Source organism: Macaca nemestrina, chromosome 16, assembly GCF_043159975.1.
Source record: "Macaca nemestrina isolate mMacNem1 chromosome 16, mMacNem.hap1, whole genome shotgun sequence".
In the NCBI taxonomy this organism is placed as follows: domain Eukaryota; kingdom Metazoa; phylum Chordata; class Mammalia; order Primates; family Cercopithecidae; genus Macaca; species Macaca nemestrina.
This window is the reverse complement of record NC_092140.1, coordinates 17,673,655-17,696,671: the sequence shown is the minus strand read 5'-3', so window position 1 is coordinate 17,696,671 and position 23,017 is coordinate 17,673,655. Positions and strand designations below refer to the sequence as shown.

General features: G+C 35.9%; 1 protein-coding gene and 1 long non-coding RNA gene across 12 annotated transcripts in view; one reads left to right on the top strand and one right to left on the bottom strand.

Moving 5' to 3' along the window:
- Positions 1-23,017, bottom strand: part of LOC105477465 (UDP-glucose glycoprotein glucosyltransferase 2) — a 247,274-nt gene that overhangs the window by 199,882 nt on the left and 24,375 nt on the right. For all 10 annotated transcript variants that reach the window (XR_011614666.1, XR_011614664.1, XR_011614665.1 and 7 more), the window contains exons 4-5: positions 22,580-22,692; positions 13,025-13,199 (exon numbers count right to left, since the gene is read on the bottom strand). Coding sequence is in view for 4 of the 10 variants with exons in the window: in XM_071081146.1 (XP_070937247.1) it covers positions 13,025-13,199; positions 22,580-22,692 (288 nt within the window). In the remaining 6 variants the exon portion in view is untranslated. The remainder of the gene's footprint in view (positions 1-13,024; positions 13,200-22,579; positions 22,693-23,017) is intronic.
- Positions 1,647-22,792, top strand: LOC105477450 (uncharacterized). Of its 2 annotated transcripts, XR_011614668.1 has the most exons (7): positions 1,647-1,786; positions 12,992-13,140; positions 14,549-14,685; positions 16,735-16,799; positions 18,878-18,974; positions 20,291-20,375; positions 22,628-22,792. It is a non-coding gene; the product is annotated as an uncharacterized lncRNA (long non-coding RNA). The 2 variants fall into 2 exon arrangements; XR_984688.3 differs by lacking the exon at positions 14,549-14,685.

Here is a 23,017-nt window from a genome sequence, read left to right as displayed (position 1 = left end):
ACTTAAGTTTTAGTGGAGTCCAAAGTTATACATATATTTTTTAACAACATGAGGGGTCAGTATCTCTAACTCACACAAGCTTAAGGGTAAACTGTACTTGTATCTCCCACTCCCACTCCTATTCTCATTTGCCTGTCATCTCTGCCTTACCTGATAGAGAATCATAGCCTTAAGGTGCTACTGTTATTGATGGGAATGTATCCATCCTTCTAGCAAACTCAGTTGGGAAAAATTGAGAATTATTGGTACAAGATAATTAGACAATGTAAAATGTTTAGAGTGCACACTTTAGACCCATGTCTCTCTATCCTCTTCTTCTATATTTGTTTTTCTGAAAACACTTTCTTCACTAACATAAATCTGTTTTACATCTCTTGCCGCAAAAATTGAAGTTCTCTGAGAAAAAGGAATGTTTCTCTCTTATTCACTGCTACATGAACCAATGCCTGGCACAGAGGCATACAAATATTTATGAAATTAATGACTTAAATATGTAATCATTTACGAATTGTACACACACCCACACTTTATATCTCACTTTACAGATAATCTTTATGTAGACTATGCAAATATCTACATGCCAACACACTCAAGAATATTGAAGATTTTCCACTTCTACTAAATAGCAATAACTCACTCAAAATTATACAATGAACAATTAAAATTGAGAATGTGAAGAACACTGAGGGGAAAAAAATACATTTTATATGATGTTATTGTAGGCCAAGTCCCCGAAAGATCTTGGCAACCCAGCTCTTCCTTGCTTTCTCACTTGTAAATCTCAGAATAACTGTAGAATGATGTGCTGGAAATGCAAGAAATATGAAGGAATTGCCAGTAAGGCCAAGATCTGTTCCTATTGCTCCTAGAACAGGATGTCTTGCAATGCTTTAGCACAGCTCATCAAGTTGCTCCTAGGTATAAAACCCAGGGCAGAGCAGGCTTTCAGAGTTCCTCAGCCGTGGTGCAACATGAAGGATGTGCACGTGAGATTCCATCCTCCTAGGCAGCTATCCTAAGCTTTGGGGGATGAGCTTGCCATGAATCCTTAGGTGTCTACTGTCACTTGCTGCGTATCTGTGAGCAATAAAATTGCTTCCCTAAACTTGTTGTGTGAGTGTTCTGTCTCACCACACTCATGCCAGCGGATTGATACTGGAACACAGTATTGGCAAGGTGTTTTACAGTCCTCCCATGGGATTAATACCAGTGCAAAGTGAACTTGCATCACAAATTATCAAATATATAAAACAAAATTAAGATACTGAAATAAGCTACTTATCTTCTATCACTAGAACTAAGCATGGTGCCCAACTTATAGGCATTTGTGGAAGATTATTAAAAAGGCCACAAGTGAGTAACTCCTTCCCATGTCCAGACTCATTTGCAATGTGACCTTGCCACTTCTCACCAGGAAACTGAGTCTATTTTTCCATTCTTTTGAATCTGGCTAGCCTTGTGACTTGCTTAGACTAATATAACATGGCAGAAGTATCATCGCATGAGTTCTTGGGCATAGGGCTTAAGAGATATTGCAAGTTCTACTCTTTTCTTTCTGGAACCCTAAGCCATTATGATGTGAAGAATCATAGTCTAACTCTTGGAAGATGAAAGGCCATGTAGAAAAGAACCAAGAAACTCCAGTTATCAGCCTGAACTGCTATACAGGTCTGTCAGAATAACTCGAATCCTCAAGCTCTAATCTAGTACTGAATGACCCCCACAGTATGAACAATACCAGCAGAAAAAGTGCCCCAACTGTCAACCTACAGAATAAAGAGAAATGGTAAGTCAATACTGCCTTAAGCCACTAAATTTTGAGAAGATTTGTTACAAAGCAGTGCAGACACAGACATAGCATCTAATAAATGTGCATGCAGGAAAGAAAGAAGGAAGAGATGACAGATCACCCTAACAAATTTCTAATTCAAAGAATACCTAGTTTCTTCAAAAATAGTAGTAACTTAAGAGTTTTTCATCCTCTGCAGTCATATATTACTGCTTTGAGAAGTTATAAGGTAGCTTCAATCAGCTCTAAGAAACTTAAATTTTGGATTCCCCATGTAAGCAGCAAAGCTATGGAATCAAAGCAACTCTAGGAAAAAAAAAATTTTTTTAATTTTTTATTTTTAATTATTATGGATACAGAAAAGCTGCATATATTTATGGGGTATATGTTATAATTTGATACAAACATACAAAATGTAATGATCAAATCAGGGTATTTGGGATATCTATCACCTCAAACATTTTATCATTTATTTGTGTTAGGAACATTCCATTGAAGTCATGGAGACAGAGACTAGAATGATGGTTACCAGAAGACGGAAAAAGTAGTGGAGATGTGGGGATTCAGAGGGGATGGCTAATAGGTATAAAAATATAGTTAGGAAGAATAACATCTAGTGTTCAGCAGCACAATCGAGTGACTATAGTTAATAATTTATTGTATATTTCAAAACAAGGAAAAATAATTTTATAAGCATTACATCCTTATTAAGAGCCACCTAGTTATGACCTCCTCTCTCTTGGAACTAAAATGTCTCATCTTTCTCCTTCTTCAGTGGACAGATATCAGAGGGTCTCAGAAGCATATGCTATATATTCCCAACCAATATGCCAGATCTAATGAAGCAAGATCTCTAGAAGTGAGAACACTATTATTTAAAAGAACACTCCAATTGGTGTTGGGGTAGAGAATGAGACTGACAACGGAAAACAAAATAACCTTCAACTTTATTTTTAAAGTTTTATTAATTAAAAAATAAACTTGAAGAAAAGATAAAATGTTAGCTGTCAATTCTGGGTAGTATATATAAAAATGTTTATTATTTTTAGGCTTTTGTATTAGAAAATTTTCTGAAGAAAAAATAAAGCAGATGGAATGAGAATGATAACAGAAGAAAAAGGCGCCTATGGGAAGGTGAACATTTGAATACCTAGGACAGATACCACCAAATGCTAGTGAAGCTGGTAAAGATATTTAGCTAGAAATCTATATAGCTTGCTAAAGGCTAAATGTAGGCTAACATGAGAGTGTGAAGCTGGCAGCTCCAGACATAGCAAGGCTGAAACCCTCTAGCACAGGGAAGACTGGGGGAGGTCCTGAGAAAGCTTCTACTCTAATGCTGACAGGGAGAGAGTAAAGAAAATCACTGCTGAAATCCACTTCAGACCTATCTCCCCTACAAAACCAAAACCTTAATCTTCAGAGGCAAGGGTGACAAAATTGTAGCTATATAGTGCACTGGTGGAAGCCCACTGCAGACAGAAGAAATGGAATAGATGAAAGCCTTAGCCTGAAGGAGGGACAGGAATACCGGCCAGGCCCCACATTCTGAGAGAGGATCAGAAACCTGGAGGCCCAAATTTACAGTCTGCCTAGAAAAGAAACTTAATTAGAACATCAGAGAATATCCCCTTCCTTACCTGCCCCCTCACCTTCACCTCAAGGCCAATCTAACAAGGGTTGAGTAAAGATAACACTGAAATAGAGGTGGGAAAGCTGTAAGAAACACATTCTCTCTGGGGAGCTGTGCAAAGGGAAGATCCAAATCTAAGTGGGAGACCTAAAGTCAAGTGGACAACAAACGTGAAACCCAACCCAACTCCTGACCAGAACAGCTCAATCCTGCAGACATGAAAGGCATGGCCTACACTAAAGGCAGGGTCAAGGCTCCTACACAAAATGTTCAGCTTTCATCAACAACAATCACACGATATCCAAAAAGTTAACGGAACAAAAGCCTGAAGAGACAAATCAACAATTTCAAAATCAGATGTAAAAAAGAGGCTGAAATTTTCAGGAGGGTATTTAAAATAATGATTAACATGTTAAATGCTCTAATGAAAAAAGTAGAACATATGAATGATCAGAGAGGCAAATTCATCACACATATTAAAACTGTAAGAAGGAGCCAAATGGCAATGATAGAAATTAAGAGCACAGTAACAGAAATAAAGAAGGCCTTCAACAGAGTCACAGGTAAACTTGATATAGCCAAAGAAAGAATTGGCTGGCTGAGCGCAGTGGCTCACACCTGTAATCCCAGAACTATCGGAGTCTGAGGCAATGGATCGCCTGAGGTCAGGAGTTCAAGACCAGCCTGACCAACATGGAGAAACCATGTCTCTACTAAAAATACAAAAACTAGCCAGGTATGGTGGTGTGTGCCTGTAATCCCAGCTACTTGGGGGCTGAGGCAAGAGAATCGCTTGAACCCAGGAGGTGGAGACTGCAGTGAGCTGAGATCGCATCACTAGACTCAAGCCTGGGTGACAGAGCGAGACTCTGTCTCAAAAAAAAAAAAAAAAAAAAAAAAATGTGGTTAAGTACAAGGCAGGTCAATAGAAATTATTCAAATTGAATTTAAGAAGAAAAAGTAGTAGAGAAAAAAAGGAAAAAATCCAAAAAGCAAACAACAAGAAGAAACTGAGCAGAGGAGCTGTGGGACAGTACCACACGTTGTAACGTAGACATAATCAGAATCCCAAAAGGAGGAAGAGAGTGGAAATAGGAGTGGCAATGATCAATGAAAAACATCGGTCAAGAATTTTCCAAAATCAGTGAACGACACCCATCTACACATTCAAAAAACTTGGAGAACATCTAACAGGATAAATACCTACAAATCTCATATTCAAATGCCTGAAACCAAAGACAAAGAGAAAATACAGACAGCTAGAGAAAGACATATTACACAGAAATAAAGCACAAATGGAATCAACAGAAACAGCAAGGTGACAGATTGTTAAACCAACAATATCAAATCACTTTAAATATGAATGTCCTAACTCATGGGTTAAAAATAGAGATTGTCAGATTAGGTTAAAAAAGCAAGATCCGGCCGGGCGCGGTGGCTCAAGCCTTTAATCCCAGCACTTTGGGAGGCCGAGACGGGCGGATCACGAGGTCAGGAGATCGAGACCATCCTGGCTGACACGGTGAAACCCCGTCTCTACTTTAAAAAATACAAAAAACTAGCCAGGCGAAGAGGCGGCGCCTGTAGTCCCAGCTACCCGGGAGGCTGAGGCAGGAGAATGGCGTGAACCCGGGAGGCGGAGCTTGCAGTGAGCTGAGATCCGGCCACTGCACTCCAGCCTGGGCAACAGAGCGAGACTCCGTCTCAAAAAAAAAAAAAAAAAAAAGCAAGATCCAATTATATGCTGCCTATAAAAACCCACCTACATAAAAAGATATAGATAGGTTAAAAGTTAAAACAAAAAAAAAAGACAAAAACGTATCATGCAAACATTAATCAAAACAAAGTAGGAATAGATATATTAATTGCAGACAAAATAAACTTCAGAACAGAAAATAATATCAGAGACAAAATGGTAAATTAGGCTGGGTATGGTGGCTCATGCCAGTAATCCCAACACTCTGGGAGGCCAAAGTGAAAGGATCACTTGAGGCCAGGAGTTTGAGACCAGCCAGGGCAACATAGCAAGACCTTGTCTCTACAAAAATTAAAAAGCTGGGTGTGGTGGTGCGTACCTGTGGTCCTAACTTCTTGGGAGGCTAAAGTGGGAGATCACTTGAGCCCAAGAGTTCAAGGCAGCAGTGAACTATGATCGTACCACAGCACTCCATTCTGGGCAACAGAGAGAGATACTTCTCAAACAAAGAGGTAAATTACATAATGATAAAGGGCTCAATTCTATAATGACATACAATGCTAATATGTAAGCATTAATACAAAACTTTGAAACATATGAGACAAAACTGACAGATCTAAAAGGAAACACAGGCAAGTCTACATTCATAGCTGGAGATATTAGCATTCCTCTTAAGGCAACTGATAGAACAAATAAGCAGAAAGTCAATAAGGATAAAGATAATCTATGAGCCAACATTACCTAATTAATGTTTAGAAAACATTCTACCCAACAACAGAATACTCATTCCTTTCAAGTGAACATGGAACATCCACGAAAATAAATCATATTCTGAGCCATAAAACAAAACTTAACACATTTTTAAAAATTATACAAAGTATAATCTCAGACCATAACAAAAGTAAACTAGAAATCAATAACAATAACAACAACAAAAAGTGGAATGTCACCAAATATTTGTAAGGTAACACTTCTAAATAATGCATGGGTCTCCGGTCCCTAGGTTCCAAAATGACAGTGAAGCAAGCAGGTTTCGCTCCCAACCATAGAAAATAAACAAATATACAGTGGCAAGATAGTCACCAGCAATATCCCAGAACTCAAATGAGTATGAGACAGTTTCTAGAGCTTTTCCAGAGAAGTGAAAAAAGTCTGAGCAGACAGTAAGAAAGTTGGACTTCCATATCTATGATGCCTCTCCCCACAATCTGCCCAGCACAACTACATGAAAAATTTCCCTGACTCCTAGGTTTCTACACTAGAAAAAATGAGATTCAGGTCAACATCAGCTTCCCCACTATTGTGGGGATCTCTGCAAGGAGACCTGTCCCTGCCTCAACCCATGGGAAACATCATGAGTGCCTAAAGGGAGAAATATGCCTGAGGACAAAGACAAAGAGGAAAGGCAGGACTGCCGTCCCCAGTCTTGGAAACTCTAACTCTGCTCTGTAACTTGAAGAGGAGAGAACACCTCCAAATTCATTCTAGAAGGCCAGCATTACCTTGATACCAAAACAAGACAAGGATACAACGAAAAAAAAAAAAACTATATGCCAATATCACCAATAAACACAGATGTAAAAATCCTCAACAACATATTAGCAAAATGAATTCAGCAACACCTTAAAAAGATCATGCACCATGATCAAGTGAGATTCATCCCAGGGATAGAGGATAGTTCAATATACACAAATCAACATACACAAATCAATAAAACCATATTAAAAGAACCAAGAACACAAAAACCATATAATTTAAATATATGCTGAAAAGGCATTTGATGAAATTCAATATCTCTTTCTGACAAGCCCCAACCCCCCACAACAAACTAGGTATAGAGGGAACATACTCAAAATAATTAAGGCCATATATGACAAATCCACAGCTAAAATCATATGGAAACAGTGAGTAATTGAAAGCCATTCTTCAAAGATCTGGAGAACAAGACAAGAATGCCCCCTTTCACTATTTTTATTCAACATAATACTAGAAGCCTTAGGCAGGGTAATAAGGTAAGAGAAATAAATAAAGAGCATCCAAATTGGAAAGGAAGAAGTCAAATTACCCTTGTTTGCAAACAATATGATCTTATATTAGAAAAACCTAAAGACTCCACCAAACAAGTGTTTCAACCAATAAATGAATTCAGCAAAGTTGCAAGATATAAAATCAATATACAAAATTCACTACTATTTATATACACCAACAGCAAACAACATTCTGAAAATGTTACAATAGTTACAAATATGAAATATCTAGAAATTAATTTAACCAAAGAAGTGAAAGACCTATATTAATACAAAGGAAACTACAACACTGATGAAAGGAATCGAAGAGAACACCAAAAAAATGGAAAGATATTCCATGTTCATGGATTAGAAGAATTCGTATTCAGACAAAGGCACTAATGTAACAGAATAGAGAACCCAGATGTAAATCTACACAACTGGAAGCAACTCATTTGGAACCAACTCATTTTCGACAAACATGCCAAAATCATTCATTGGGGAAAGGACAGTCTTTTCAATATGAAAACTGAACAACCATAATGAAGAATGAAACCAGACCACTATCTCTCACCATACACAAATATCAAATCAAAATAGATTAAAGACTTAAATATAAGACCCAAAACTATGAAATGACTAGAGGAAAATATTGGAGAAATGCAATGCTCCAGGACATCGGTCTGGGCAAAACTTTTCTGTGTGAGACTTCAAAAGCACAGGCAACACAATTAAAATAGACAAGTGGAGTTAACATCAAGCTAAAAATCTTCTATACAGCAAAGTAAATAATCAACACAGTGAAGCGTCAATCCACAGAATAGGAGAAAATATTTAACTAATATCCATCTGACAAGCAATTAATAATCAGAATACATAAGGGATTTAAACATACCCTTTATCACTACTCCTATTCAACATAGTCCTAAAAGTCCTGGCCAGAGCAACCAGGCAACAGAAAGAAATAAAAGGCATCCAAATAGGAAAAGAGGAAGCAAACAAACTATACCTGTTTGCAGACAACATGATTCTGTATCTAGACAATCCCATAGTCTGCACAAAAGCTCCTTGATCTGATAAACAACTTCAGCAAAGTTTCCGGATACAAAATCAATGTACAAAAATCACTAGCATTTTTATACAGAAACAACATCCAAACTGACAGCCAAATCAGGAATGTAATCCCATTTACAATTGCCACAAAAATAAAATACTAATGACCACAACCAACCAGGGAGGTGAATCTCTAAAATGAGAATTATTAATACAAAACACTGCTCAAGGAAATCAGAGATGACACAAACAAATGGAAAAACATTCCAGGCTCACGGATTGGAAAAATCAATATTGTTAAAATAGTCACACTGTCAAAACAATTTACAGATTCAAGGCTATTCCCATCAAACTACCAAAGACATTCTTCACAGAATTAAAGAAAGCTATTTTAAATTTCATATGGAACAAAAATGAGCCCAAATAGTCAAGGTAAACCTAAGCAAAAAGAACAAAGCTGAAGGTTACAGTAACCAAAACACCATGGTACTGGCATAAAAACAGACATGCAGAGCAATAGAACAGAATAGAGAGCCCAGAAATAATGCCGCACACCTGCAGCCATCTGATCTCTGACAAAGCTGACAAAAGCAAGCAATGGGGAAAGAACTCCCTGTTCAATAAATGGTGCTGGGAAAACTGGCTAGCCATATGCAGAAGACTGAAACTGGGCTCCTTCATTATGCCATATAAAAAATCAACTCAAAATGGATTAAAGACTTGATGTAAAGCATAAAACTATAAAAACCCTCAGAAGATAAACTAGGAAATACCATTCTGGACATGGTCCCTGACAAAGATTTCATGACGAAGACACCAAAAGCAATTGCAACAAAAACAAAAATTGACAAATGGGACCTAATTAAACTAAAGAGCTTCTGCACAGCAAAAGAAATTATCAACAGAGTAAACAGGCAACCTACATAATGGGAGAAAATATTTGCAAACTATGTTTCTGACAAAGGTTTAAAATCCAGAATCTACAAGGAACTTAAATTTACAAGCAAAAAATAAATGGCCTCATTAAAAAGTGAGCAAAGGCTGGGCGCAGTGGCTCATGCCTATAATCCCAGCACTTTGGGAGGCTGAGGTGGGTGGATCATGAGGTCAAGAGATTGAGACCATCCTGATCAAAATGGTGAAATCCCGTCTCCACTAAAAATACAAAAAGGAGCTGGGTATGTTGGTGGATGCCCATAATCCCAGCTACTTGGGAGGCTGAGGCAGGAGAATTGCTTGAACCCAGGAGGCAGAGGTTGCAGTGAGCTGAGATCACGCTACTGCACTCCAGCCTGGTGAAAGAGCAACACTCTGTCTAAAATAAATAAATAAATAAATAAATAAATAAATAAATAAATAAATAAAGTGAGCAAAGGACATGAACACTTTTCAAAAGAAGACATATGCTGTGGCCAAAAACCATATGAAAATATGCTCAATATTACTAATCATTAGAGAAATGCAAATCAAAACCGCAATGAGATACCACCTTGTATCAGTCAGAAATGGCTACTATTAAAAAGTCAAAAAATAACAGATTCTGGTGAGGCTGCAGAAAATAGTGAATGCACATACACTGCCGGTGGTACTGTAAACCAGTTCATTTAAAGTAGTATGGCAATCCTCAAAGAACCTGAAATAGAACTACCATTCGACCCAGCAATCCCATTACTGGGTATATATACCCAAAAGAATATAAATTGCTCCACCATAAACACACATGCATGCATATGTTCACTGCAACACTTTTCACAAAGCAAAGACATGGAAATCAACCTGAATGCCCATCAACAGTAAACTGGATAAAGAAAATGTGGTACACATGCACCATAAAATACTACACAGTGCATGCTGGGCTTAATTCCTAGGTGATAGGTTGATAGGTGCAGCAAACCACCACGGCACACATTTGCCTATGTAACAAACCTGCACATCCTGCACATGTATCCCAGAACTTAAAAAATTAAAAATAAACCCTGCCTCTAATATAATAGTTAACAGTGGAGGACCAAACGCTTTCTCCCCAAATCAGGAAAAAGGCAAGGATATCATCCCTCACCACTTCCCATTCAACATTGACTAAAAGTCCTAATCATTAAGGTTAAAAAAGATAAATGGCATGTAGGTTGAAAAAGAAGAAAAACACTGATGAAAGAAATCAAAGGCTGTCTAAATAAATCAAGAAATATAATTTTCATCAACTGGAAGACTGAATATTTTTAAGATGTTCTCTCACAAATTTAATTTATATGTTGATTGTAATCTCAATCAAAATGCCAGCAAGATTTTTTGTAGATACAGACAAGCTGATTTGAAAGTTCACAGGAAGAGACAAAGGAATTAGATTAGCTAAAACAATTCTGAAAAAGAGTAACAAAGCTGGAAGACTAACACAACCTGATCTCAAGGCTATAAAGCTAGAGTAATCAAGCAGTGTAGTATTGATGTTAGGAGAGACAGATAGATTAATAGCACAGAAAAGCAAAGCCAGAAATAGACCCATACAAATAGGGTCATTTATATTTTACAAGTGGATAAACGAAACTCAATGGAGGAGGATAGTCTTTTAAACAAATGTTGAAACAACTGGATATCCATATGCAGAAAAATAAATCTCAACATCTATCTCACAAGTTGTACAAATCTTAACTCAAATGGATCATAAACCTATGTGTAAACATAAAACTATAAAATGCCTAGAATAAAATCTGCATGACCTTGAGATTGGTGATGAGTTTTTAGGTATAATATGAAAAATATAATCTATAAAAAAAAGATGATGAACTGGACTTAATCAAAATTAAAAACTCTTCCTCTGCAAAACACATTAAGAGAATGACAAGGTAATTCACAAACTCATAGAATATGTTTGTAAATCATGTATCTCATAAAGGACCTATATCTAGAACATATAAAGAACTCTGAAAACTCAACAAAAAAAGTTCACCAAAAAGAAACTTATGAAAAGTCAGACAACTTCATTAGTCATTAGAGAAATGCAAATTAAAACCACAGTGAGATACCACTGTGTACCTAGAACAGCTATAATAAAAAAACTGACATTAACAAATGGTGGTTAGGATTTAGAGCAGCGAAATTATCTTTCCTGGCTAAGGGGAATGAAAAATTGTACAGTCACTTTGAGAGACAGTTTGCTATAGTTTATTATGAAGTTAAACATTGACTTACCATACAACTCAGCAATAGAACTTCCAGGCATTTATCCAAGTAAATTGAAAACATATGTTCCTACAAGAATCTGTATGTGAATGTGATGGTACTAAGGTGACTGACAGATGACTCTGTGTGATTGTTGAAAACCAACATTGTACATCACAGATGATACTTTTCAAAAAGACATCTGACTAGATTGTGAAATAAAAATATGTTCATAGAAGGCAAAGCTCAATATATATGAAGAAAAAGTCTCTTCAAAATTAATCAGAAAGGTCCAATTCATTCCCATATGAAATCCCAACAACATGTTTCATGGAACCTGGCCAACTAATTCTAAAATTAACATGGCTACATATCATGCAAGAAGAGTCAAGGTATTTAGAAAAACAAAAACTAAGAAGCAGAGCTGTACTACCAGATATCAAAATATATTTTAAACTACACCAATTAAAATATTATATTTGTGTAGAATAGACATACATATCACTGCAACAGAATGGAAAGTCTAAAAATATATACATGTCTATATAAAAATTTGGCATATGATGGAGTAGAATAAAGACTTGACTGTTCAATGAAGTATGTGAAGACCAATAATTTTCCATATGGAAAAAAACAGAATTATATCTCTACCCCATAGTATATTCAAATAAATTCCAGATGGATTAAAAACCAAAACAAAAAATAGAACTTCAGCTCTTACAAGAGAATGTCCTTATAACATCAATAAAGGAAATCATTAAGGTAAAGTTGAGTAAATCTGACTATATCACAAGTAATATTTGTAAAAGATGTCATAAACAATTTTTTAAAAAATACCAGACCAGAAATGCATTAGGAGAAGATGCTGCAAAGTATGGAAGATTAGTATTCAAAATATATTAAAAACACCTAAAAACCAATGAGAAAAAAAAAGAATCCAATTCAAAAATAGGCAAAGGCTATGGACAGGCAATTTACAAATATATTCGTAAGGTTTTAATTACATTAGATATTAGTATATAAATCTTAATTTGGGAAATGCAAATTAAAGTACTCCATGTTGGGAAGACAGTAGTAAAAAAGCGAAGTCCTTCCTCTAATGGCCATTGTATTCATACGCACGTGTGTGTGTGTGTGTGTGTGTGTGTGTGTGCATGTATGTGTGCTGAAAGTGTTAAACTTGAGATATAGTAATAAGTGCTATGAAATCATTAAAACAGAAAAATGTGATAGTGTCATAGCAATGGGAAGCTAACAGAATGGGGAACAATACAGCACATACCAGATGCCTGAATGAAAAGTAGTCAGGTCTCTAAAGAAAGAGTTAACAGTACTCCAACACCATGCTTTGTACTTTGATCTAATACTGTATATATTATCAGTATACTGAGTAAATTAGATTTCTTCATTGCAAATTCTTAGCAAATATTATACACATTATTGAAGTATGTTTTTGTTTTTTATCCAAGTTTTAAATTTGTGCCAGATATAAGGCAAAGAGTTATAGACATCATACCCCCAGAAGAGACAGAATCCCAACATATTTTCCCACATGCAAGTCATATTTGTTAAGTTAAAACAAGATAACTATTCTGGTGAAAATTACTATTTAAATCTAGTAAGAAAATTATCATAATAATTGTTTTTTTCTACAGCCAAAAGTAATCTTGGAAAAAACAAGCACATACCTGAATATAATGGCGAAGAACATACAGAATTTCCTCATTTTGAGCTTTTGCAGACAATACTTTGTGAAATGCACTAAATGTTCTAGTACCCATTTCGGCATAGAGAATCACCACTGGTAAGTTCTCTTTGTTTGTGGGAAATTTATGATCTCCTTTAAATAGATAAGGTCTAGTCCTAAGATAAAAGCAAAACACAAAGTTTTGAAAGAATTGAAAGTCGATAGCATATCAATTCTGTATAACTGCTGCTTATCAAACAATTCATAATATACATAATCACAGAAAAAGAATTTAAATTTCCTGTGATGACTTTGTACACACAACTTGAACTAAATGACAGAAAAGAAATAAAGAATTTGGTTAACCCAAATCTAATATTAAAAATACTTTATTTCCCAACAAGGTTTATTGTCTTTAAGCAATAACATATAATGGCAACACAATTTTCAGTGAAATAAAATTTATATTTTATTCTATTAGAAGGTTATAATTTTTCATTACAGCTTGTATTTCCTGAAAACAAGGTACAAATATTCAAGGAACAAAGCAAAAGTACTACCTTATTCAAAGATTATCCGTACTTAGTATGAACAAGTACTCATCAAATCCCCAAGTATAAGCAAAGAAACCAGGACTCTTATGGTCTAGCACTATTACAAGAAACAGACTTTAACTGATTTCTTATTTGCCAGGCACCATGCTAGGTTCTTTATACTTATTAGTAAATTCTATTTCACAAAAAAATTAAGACAGCTACCATCACTGAAACTTTTAAATTTCTGAGGTTCAGATAAGTTAACTATTCCAGAAAAGATCAAACGGAAAGCCAGAATTTCAACTCCTGTTTATGGAATTCCAAAGCCCATATGTTTTGGCAATTTATACAGGTAGAAAGCAAACCAAGAGATAAGGAAGTTCAGAGTAACAAGGATGTTGAGAAATAACCTTGTATTTAGTGAATTCTGATCTCTACAATCTTTCAGTCAGTTACTACCTTTGGATAACAGATGTTAAGGACAGAAGAAAAAAGGGTATGAGTAACATTCCTACAGCATGTTGGTGGAAAAAAAAAGCTGGGTTTTGACATCAGGCAGAATTTGATTCAATTCTAGCTTAACTACTTACTGACTCAACATATTCTAAATCAAAATCATTCAAGCATTCAATCTTATTGACTAACAGAATAATTTGAGAGATTTCCACAGTTATTTGGCTTAGAATTTGTGATATTACTCAACATCAATATAGAAATGTTATTAAAAGTCTAGAAAATTATATAATTCAAGCATCCTTATATTAGTTTATAGTTTGGCTTGTACAGTATGTATACCCTTCCACTTTTTAAATAAACTTTTCATTCAACTATAAAATATTCACACATTTATCTACTTTAATTTGATTACTGCTATTCAAGATGTGATTTTTAAAATACTACTGTCAATGTTTAGATAGTTGAAGTATAAAATCAATAGAATCTTAGCCCCAAATAGAATTTCACTTCATTACTGATCTTCTCTGTAACAGATGAAGAGACATGAATGTGCAAAACAAGAGACATTGAATTTGCTCTTTCTTCATGAGATGCTATTAATAAATGCTAAAAGGATACAAAATCATACTTCACATTTGAAAAGAGAAGTGAAAGAGATTCTTGGACGAAAGTATTAAAATTATTCTCATAAATTTTAACTGAAACCTTGGAACTCAAATGTCACTTATATAGCAGCAGGATTATCATTTTATAAATCTGATTTTATCAAATCAGTATCACAGAAGTACATTTAGTAATTTATATAAGGAATCTTAAATTTTAATGTAAGTCTGAGAAATTATTCCTTCAAAGAATTGACTACTGTTGAAAACTAGAAAGGCTGCCAATAAAACTATGCTAGCATATAAATCTTGAGGTTGAATATAAAAGGAAAAATTAGAGGAAACGGAAGAGACTTTACACACAAAGGTAAGGGCTCTCTACCATTTGCTGAGTCTGTGATCAACAGCACCTTCCTTCCTGTACCTATAGACAACATAATTTTCAAATTTTTCTTTTATGATTAATTCAGGAACGGCTTGGATATATCATAGGTAGAAAAATTATACTTACAGAGGATGGCTGGATAAGAGGAAAACAATCTTTAAAAATTAAATAATTATATTTAAAAGTAGCAATTTTCATTTACTGAATTGACTAAGGTGTTAAAGAGAATTAATACAAATTAGCATTGGTAAAAATTTTAGAAGTAGAGTGTAAAACCAGAAGACAATTCTGGAGTATACATTTTAATATACATGTACTTACCTAGAGATTTCAGTTCCAGAAATTTAAGAAAATAATCAAGGTAACGGTGCAAAGATGTATGTACAAGGAAGTTCAATTACATATTGTTTAGTGTAAACTACCTATATATCTACCCCAAGGAGTGGAATAATCAAACTTATTTATTCATTTCATTATGGTATCATTCACTCAATATTTTTCAGCATCTACTACATGGCAGGTCAAGTTTTTGGGAACTGGAGTAAAGGTCACCCTTGTTATGCCTCAGCAAATAACTTGGCTGCATTGTGCTTCTGCCCTAGGGATCTGTGGAAGTTTGAACTTAAAGGGTGACTTAAGATATTTGGTGGAAGAAATTTCAAAGCATCAAAGTGTTCAAGAAGTTGCCTGGTTGCTTCTAACAATGTATGCTCAGAGGCAGGAACAAAGAAATGGCTTTAAGTTGGAATTCATATTTAAGAGGGAAACAGAACATAAGTTTGAAAATTTCGCAGCCCTAGCCAGAAAAGAAAAAGCCCATTTTCAGGGGAAGAATCTAAGTGGGCTATTGGGCAACCACTTGCTAGAGAGATTTGTGTGACTAAAAGGGAGCCAGGAGCTGACAGCCAAGACAGTGAAGAAAAGGCCTGGAAGGTATTTCAGAGCTATATGAGGCAGCCCCTCTCCTCATACGCCCTGATGCCTAAAAGGAAAGAATGCTCACTGCCCTGTGCCATGCCAGCAGGCTGCAACTTGCATCCAGCTGCTCCAGTTTCACCCTCAGCTCAAAGGGGTGGGGGTAAAGCTCACATCACAGCTCCAGAGGGCACAAGCCATAAGCCCTGGCAGTTTATAGATGGTCTCACGTCTGCAGATGCTCAGAAGGCAAGCATGAAGGAGGTTTGGAGGCCTCCACCTAGATTTAAGAGGATGTATGGAAAAGCCTAGTGCCCAGGCAGGAGCCTGCTACACAGGCCAGGCCCCCACAGATATTCTACTAGGGCAGTGCATAGAGGAAATGTGGGGTTAGAACCCCCACACAGAGTCCCCACCTGGATACTGCCTAGTGAAGCTAGTGGAGGGGGGGCTGCAACCCTTCAGACCCAAGGATGGTAGATTCACTAGTAGCTTGCAGACTCTGCCTGGAAAACCCAGAGGTACTCAACCCCAACCCATGACAGCAGCCACATGGATTGCATCCTGCAAAGTTAGAGGGCTGGAGCTGCCCAAGGCCTAGGGAGCCCACCAGGATGTACGTCAGGATGTGGGACATGGAGTCAAGGATTACATGACAGCTTTAAGATTTAGTGCCTGCCTTACTGTGTTTCAGACTTGCATGGGGCCTGTTACCCTTTTCTTTCGGCCAATTTCTCCCTTTGGTAACAGGAATGTTTACCCAATGCCTGCACCATCTCTGTATCTCGGAAGTAAATAACTTGTTTTGATTTTACAGGCTTATAAGTGGAAGCAGATGAGTCTCAGATGGCACTGAGGACATTGGACTTGATGTCAGAATGAGTTAAGACATGGGGAAGAAATTATTGTAATTTCCAATGTGAGAAGGACATGAGATTTTGGGGACTAGGAATAGAATGATATGGTTTGGGTATTTGTCCCCCCCAAATCTCATGTTGAAATGCAATTCGCAGGGGCCTCCCTTACTCTCTTGCTTCTGCTCTCACTATATGACATGCCTGTTCCAGCTTCACCTTCCATCATGGCTGTAAGGTTCCTGAGGCACTCACCAGAAGCCAAGCAGATGTTCGCGCTATGCTTGTACAGCTTGCAGAGCCATGAACCAACTAAACCTCTTTTTTTAATAAATTACCCAGCCTCAGGTATTTCCTTATAGTAACACAAAAACAGCCTAACATACATACAAGTAATTTTATTTATTTACATGTAAGAACACATAACTTAATGGGAGAAGGATCTAAGATACCCTTTATAGTACAATAAATGTTTTTTAAAATATATCTGTATATAAATATATGCATTAAAAAATAATATATATTAAACTGTTAGCAGAATTATGGGCCATTTTCCCTTTCCACTTTCATTTTTCTAAAGTATTTGAACTCTTTTATAATGACCATATAGGATTTTTTTTTAACTTTAAACATACAGCTTTCCATTTGGGACAAAAGTTTAAAGCCACAAAAAAGACAGTCATATTGATTTGAAGTGGCATTTGGAGAGCAGTCCCTGACACTAAATTTTACAGTATCTCCAAAAATATTTACAAAGACACAGAAAGAGAAAAATTCTTAATGAAGTTGCAAATTAACAATAACTTTATATCACAAATTGGGAGTAAAGTTTACTTACTATAAAACCTATGCTGTTCAACTTAGAATCATAACTGACAGTCAACCTTACCACTTAAAACAAGAACGTGCTAGTAAAAAAAGAAGAGTAAACTGATTCTTCATCTCTCCCATACCTCCATGGTTCAAAAATATCTATGGTCTGGATCTGCCCCAAAACTTTATAGATATAATATTAAAATATGAATGAAGGCCAAGAGTGGTAGCTCATGCCAGTAATCCCAGCACTCTGGGAGACAGAGGCAGGCAGATTGCTTGAGCTCAGGAGTTTGAGTCCAGCCTGGGCAACACAGCAAGGCCCCGTCTCTACAAAAAATACAAAAAATCAGCTGAGCATGGTGGTTTGCACCTGTAGTCCCATCTACTCAGGAGGCTGAGGCAGAAGTACAACTCAAACCTGGGAAGCAGAGGTTGCAGTGAGACTGTACCACTGCACTCTAGCCTGGGCACTAGAGTGAGACTCTGTCTCAGAAAAATAAAATAAATTAAAACAAAATAAAATATGAGCTATATATCTGGGGGAAAGTGACAGCAATCATTACCACCCTAAATGAGTGTAACTTTCTCCCAGTACTCCCTTTTCAACAAGTAAATAAAACTACCATTAAGAAGAATTTTAAGAAATTGGGACAATGAGAATACCACATAGTAAAGAAAGGCAACTTTGATGACCTAAATATATTATAATTGAAAAAAAGAAAAACAAACCAAGTGTGTAGCTCAACCACAGACAGAAGAAAATACATAAATGCAAAACGTATTAGGTTAGAATTAAAAAGCAGAATAAATTTATCAGTCATTTCTTTAGAAAAAGATAAAAACCTAATCTGGAAAAACTGAAAGAAAATGAAAACTAAAGAAAATCTAGGAAGGAGAAACATACCTACAGAGAGGAAAAAATTAAAATATTTGTATTACTATAAATAACCTATGTAAAAACAAATTATATGCTTAAATAAGAAAAAACCATTGACCAATGTTGACAAGAGGTCACAAACCCAAGAGTATATGCCTAAAGTTCACAAAAGGAAAAAAAAATTATTAACTTTACCCTGTATACAGAGAGAGGCGGGGAGAATGTTTCTGTAAGGCTGCAGAATTGTTTTACCCTACTTACAAGCCAGTAAGTTAGCTTTTTACTGTTTCATGGATTATGGCAACAGACAGAAACTTCTGAGTCAGAAACAAAGAACTTGATACTTGTGGCACAGCAAGCAACATGAGCATTAGTATGTTTACATGGGTTCCTCATGGCCCCACATCCCATAGGGAGAAGATGGACCCACAAGAATTCTACACAGGCAGTGGGTATGGATCACATCTAACGAACACTGAGTGTGGGAAACCCATCATTTAATAACAAGCAGTAAGTAAGCTGTCCTTTGTCCCATGGGGAGACATTAACTTATCCCTCAAAGTCACTTACTGAAAACACCCTGAGAAAAGGCCATGGTAAAGAGCAGTCAGGGCTTCACACAGTCTTGGCATAGTCAGCTTGTCTCTATTCACACTTATCAGGGAATGGGTTTATAATATGTACATCTATAGGAGTACACCAGACTGTCAGATGGGCAAGTGTAAATTACTTTTGCAGTGTGTAAGCCCCAAGGAGTGCTATTTTTAATCTGCCCATCTGTAGTCTTCCAAGTGGCAGACCAGACAGGTAGGCCATTGGCAACAGCAGAAGAGTCAGTATAAATGTATTATATTTAATCAAGGGGTCAGATTTTGTTCAGGGAGAGGATGACGGCCTTGAGTTCTGCCCACTGAGTAGAGTGACCACTTCGGCTTTTGGTTTTACAAGGCTTACGTCTGGTGGAATGGTAGCAGAGGCAGTCCAAAGATCCCACCAGCTGTTAACTTAGTTAAACATACCAGCAGCCTGGCCCAGGCATTTAGGGAAACCACTGTGAATTGAGGGCCCTTTTGAGCCAGTGACCTTACTTCAGGTAGTGAAATGGGTTCACTCCCAAAAGAGTAGCTGCCACTTTTTCACATATACCTGGTATCATGCTAGGGCCAAGAAGCTGTGCTTTTGAATATATAATTTCCATTTGAGCAGAGAGGCTTGTTGGGTCCCTTTCACCTTGCCAGACACTGACTCCTAGTTGAACTACGTGAAAATGTAAATGTCATATGGTAGAGTCACAAGGCCTCCATGGGTCAGGCGTTCAGTTTCAACAAGAGCTTAGCAGCAGCTTAAGAACTGCTCATTTTAAAAAGGGGTGTGTACTAAGTGGCTGAGTCAGGCAGGTGGCACCATTGTACTTGGAAACAGTCTCTCTGGGTGGTCCAACAGCTATGAAGTCTATATAAAGTTGTGATTGTCCTTTCTCTTCCTGGGATTGATTCTTTGTTTCTGCTGGGCCACCTGGGAGTGTCTATGTGTGGTAGTCTCTGAATGAGAGTTTCCCTCTGGGCTTCACAAACATTGACAGCATTCACAGTTTAAGCATGTAAAATACCAATACCAGTTATATAATCAGAGCCAAAACAATAATCCATTAAATCAGACAAATTTGAGTGCCTTTTCCTTAGGAGCACAGATCAAGGAACATGTATTGGACTACAACACAATCAGGAGACTGCTATCACCCACCAAGAGCACAGGGAGAAAGAGGCAGGCAGTGGGAAGAAATGTTAAGTGTTGACCCTTTTTCTTCTTGACCCATGGGCCCTTAGGAACTTCCTCTTCCAGAAGCTATGTGTCAGTCAACATCCCACCCATAGCAGTCTCCAAAACTATCAAGAACTGCAAAAATCTAAGGTATGATTTTACCTGACTTACAAACTAATAAGTTAGCCTTTTATTCTTTTATGGGTTCTGATAGAAGACATAAGACTCCTGGGTCAAAGACAAACGACTTTATTGCTCATGACATAGAGCAAGCAGTATAAGCATTATTATGCTTGCCCCCAAAGTCCCACGGGGGGTGACAAAATATGGACTTAGATGGATCCTACAGAGTTGGCATATGTTTCCATTAAGGAACACTGGGCTTGGGGAAGCACTGTTTTATAGTAAGCAATAAAACATGCTTGCTCCCTGCCCCCAATCCCAAAGGCAAACATTACCTCATTCCTCAAGGGTGCTCACTGCAAACACAACCCTGAGAAATGGCCCAGGTAAAGAGTGGTCAGGACCTGGCATTTTTTGCTGGTCAGACCAAGAAAGAACATGCAAGGACTCACAGGGCCCGTGGCAGATTGACTTTCCTAATAGTTTGATGTTAATTTCTTTTGTAACCTTCAAGGTACATTAGTTTCTATAATTTTAAAATTTGACATCAGAAATCAATGACAATAAATTTTAAACATTACAAAATTTCCTTTAAAAGATGCACTAGGAAAGGAAAAAATATACACTAGTGTTAACAATTTTATAGTGAGTCTAATAATGCCATAAAGGAATAGATAATTCCTATATTAACTCATTCAGAATAAGAATAACATGACTGCCTAAGTCACTATATGAAAGTACAATGACTGATAAAAATTAAAGATGTCAAATAATTTCAATACATGTACAGTTATTCATTTATTAAAGCAGAAACATGAAAACAAAATGAAAGCAATCTAATTCAAAAGCAAATTAAGATAATCTCACACCATTAATAACCAGTAGTTTTCCTCAGAACTGAAAAGAAGGTATAATATTTCAAAGTATTTTGTAATACATTAGTATGTCCAATGAGAAAAACCTTGTATCCGTCTCAATCGATGAAAAAATAATTGATAAAATAAAGCAATTATTTCTGCCTTTAAGTTTTAAAAGCAGGTATGAACAGAGAAACATACCATGTTATCTGATAAGAGATTCAATACAACACAGATGTAAATTTTTCTTAAATTAACCAATACTTTTAACATAATTCTAACAAGGCTTTTGGGGAACGGGAGCTTGGGGAGGAAAAGGATTCCAATGTTAATTTAAAAACATCAACAAACACAAGGAGCTAAGGCATTCTGCAGGAAAAAGAGCCACAATGAAGAAGAAATCCTCCTGTCAGAAACTGGATAATAAAGCAGCAAATATTAAAACAGTATGACACTACTATAAGAAATACATAATGGAGCAGAACAAAGAGCTACGAAATAGACCATAACATAAATATAATGAATACAATTGACTAGCTACCTGAGGAAAAAAATCTGGTTGGATTCTACCTTTTGATGAAAATAAATTACAGATAGATTAAAAGTTTAATGTAAAATAAAAGGAAAAACTTTAAGAAAGCTACAGAAATAATTAGTAAAATCTTCCAATCAGGTTCGGGAAAAACTGTTAGTATAAAAACAATATAGAAGTCACATTCACAGGAAAATTCGGCTACATAAAAATAGAAGCCTTTTGTATATTAAAATCAATACAAGTATAAGAAAACGTTAGAAATGGTTTAACAAGTGAGAAGTATTAATATGCATAAATATATATTACTGTTTAATAGAGCTCTTTCAAAATTAATGAAACTACTTTATTTTTAAATTATAATCAGGCAATAAAATATACTGGCAGTATTACTCTAAAAAATCACTAATAAATTAATAATTTACTTCTGATTTGCCATTTCTTAATTACTTTCAAAAAAGCAAAAAAAAAAAGTTTTGTATATAGGAAGCAACCGCATCTATTGTTTTGATTACTTTCTTATTCCCCAGGTATATATTCAGTTTATATTTAAAGCGATATAAACCAAATACATTCATAGTTTTGCATGTTTATTTCAAAAAACAAGTTATGCTTATATGAAACATTTCATATATTTTATGTTATTTTGGCACAATTTATATGCTAAAATCAAAAGCTTATCAAGACAAAACATTCTCAGATATATTAAGGTTTTCAATACAAATCACATTCTTGAATATACGATGTCTTAGAATATTAAATTTTTTTATTATAAGAAGTTTCTGCTATTGAACTGTCCTCTTTATAACCACTTCTTTCATTATAGGCTATTATTAATTTACCTTGAAGCAGCTTTCTTCAGCAGCTTTTTAATCTCATTAATTTTACAGGTGTTCTTCTTATGGATAACCACAAATGCATTACAACCATCTGGTGGTGGCTCATCAGCTGCAATCTAAGATTTCAAAGATTATATTTAGCTACAGTAGTTGATAATTACAAAACGATTTTAAAACCCTCACACATTACTTTGATTAAAATAACTCATCAACTACTATTAAGTTATTGCTCCAATTAAAGTGAAAAACATCTATATGTATGCAGAATCTAAGAAATATTTTAATAAAATCAACTTTATCCTAGGAAAGGCATGCTTCAAAGTTATTGAAAAAATTCTATTAAAATTTTTATGATACTTCATTTCAATGATTTGTCCCCATAATTTCCTTATCCCAAATAACTATAAAAATTACAGAATATATTCAATTACATTATAATAA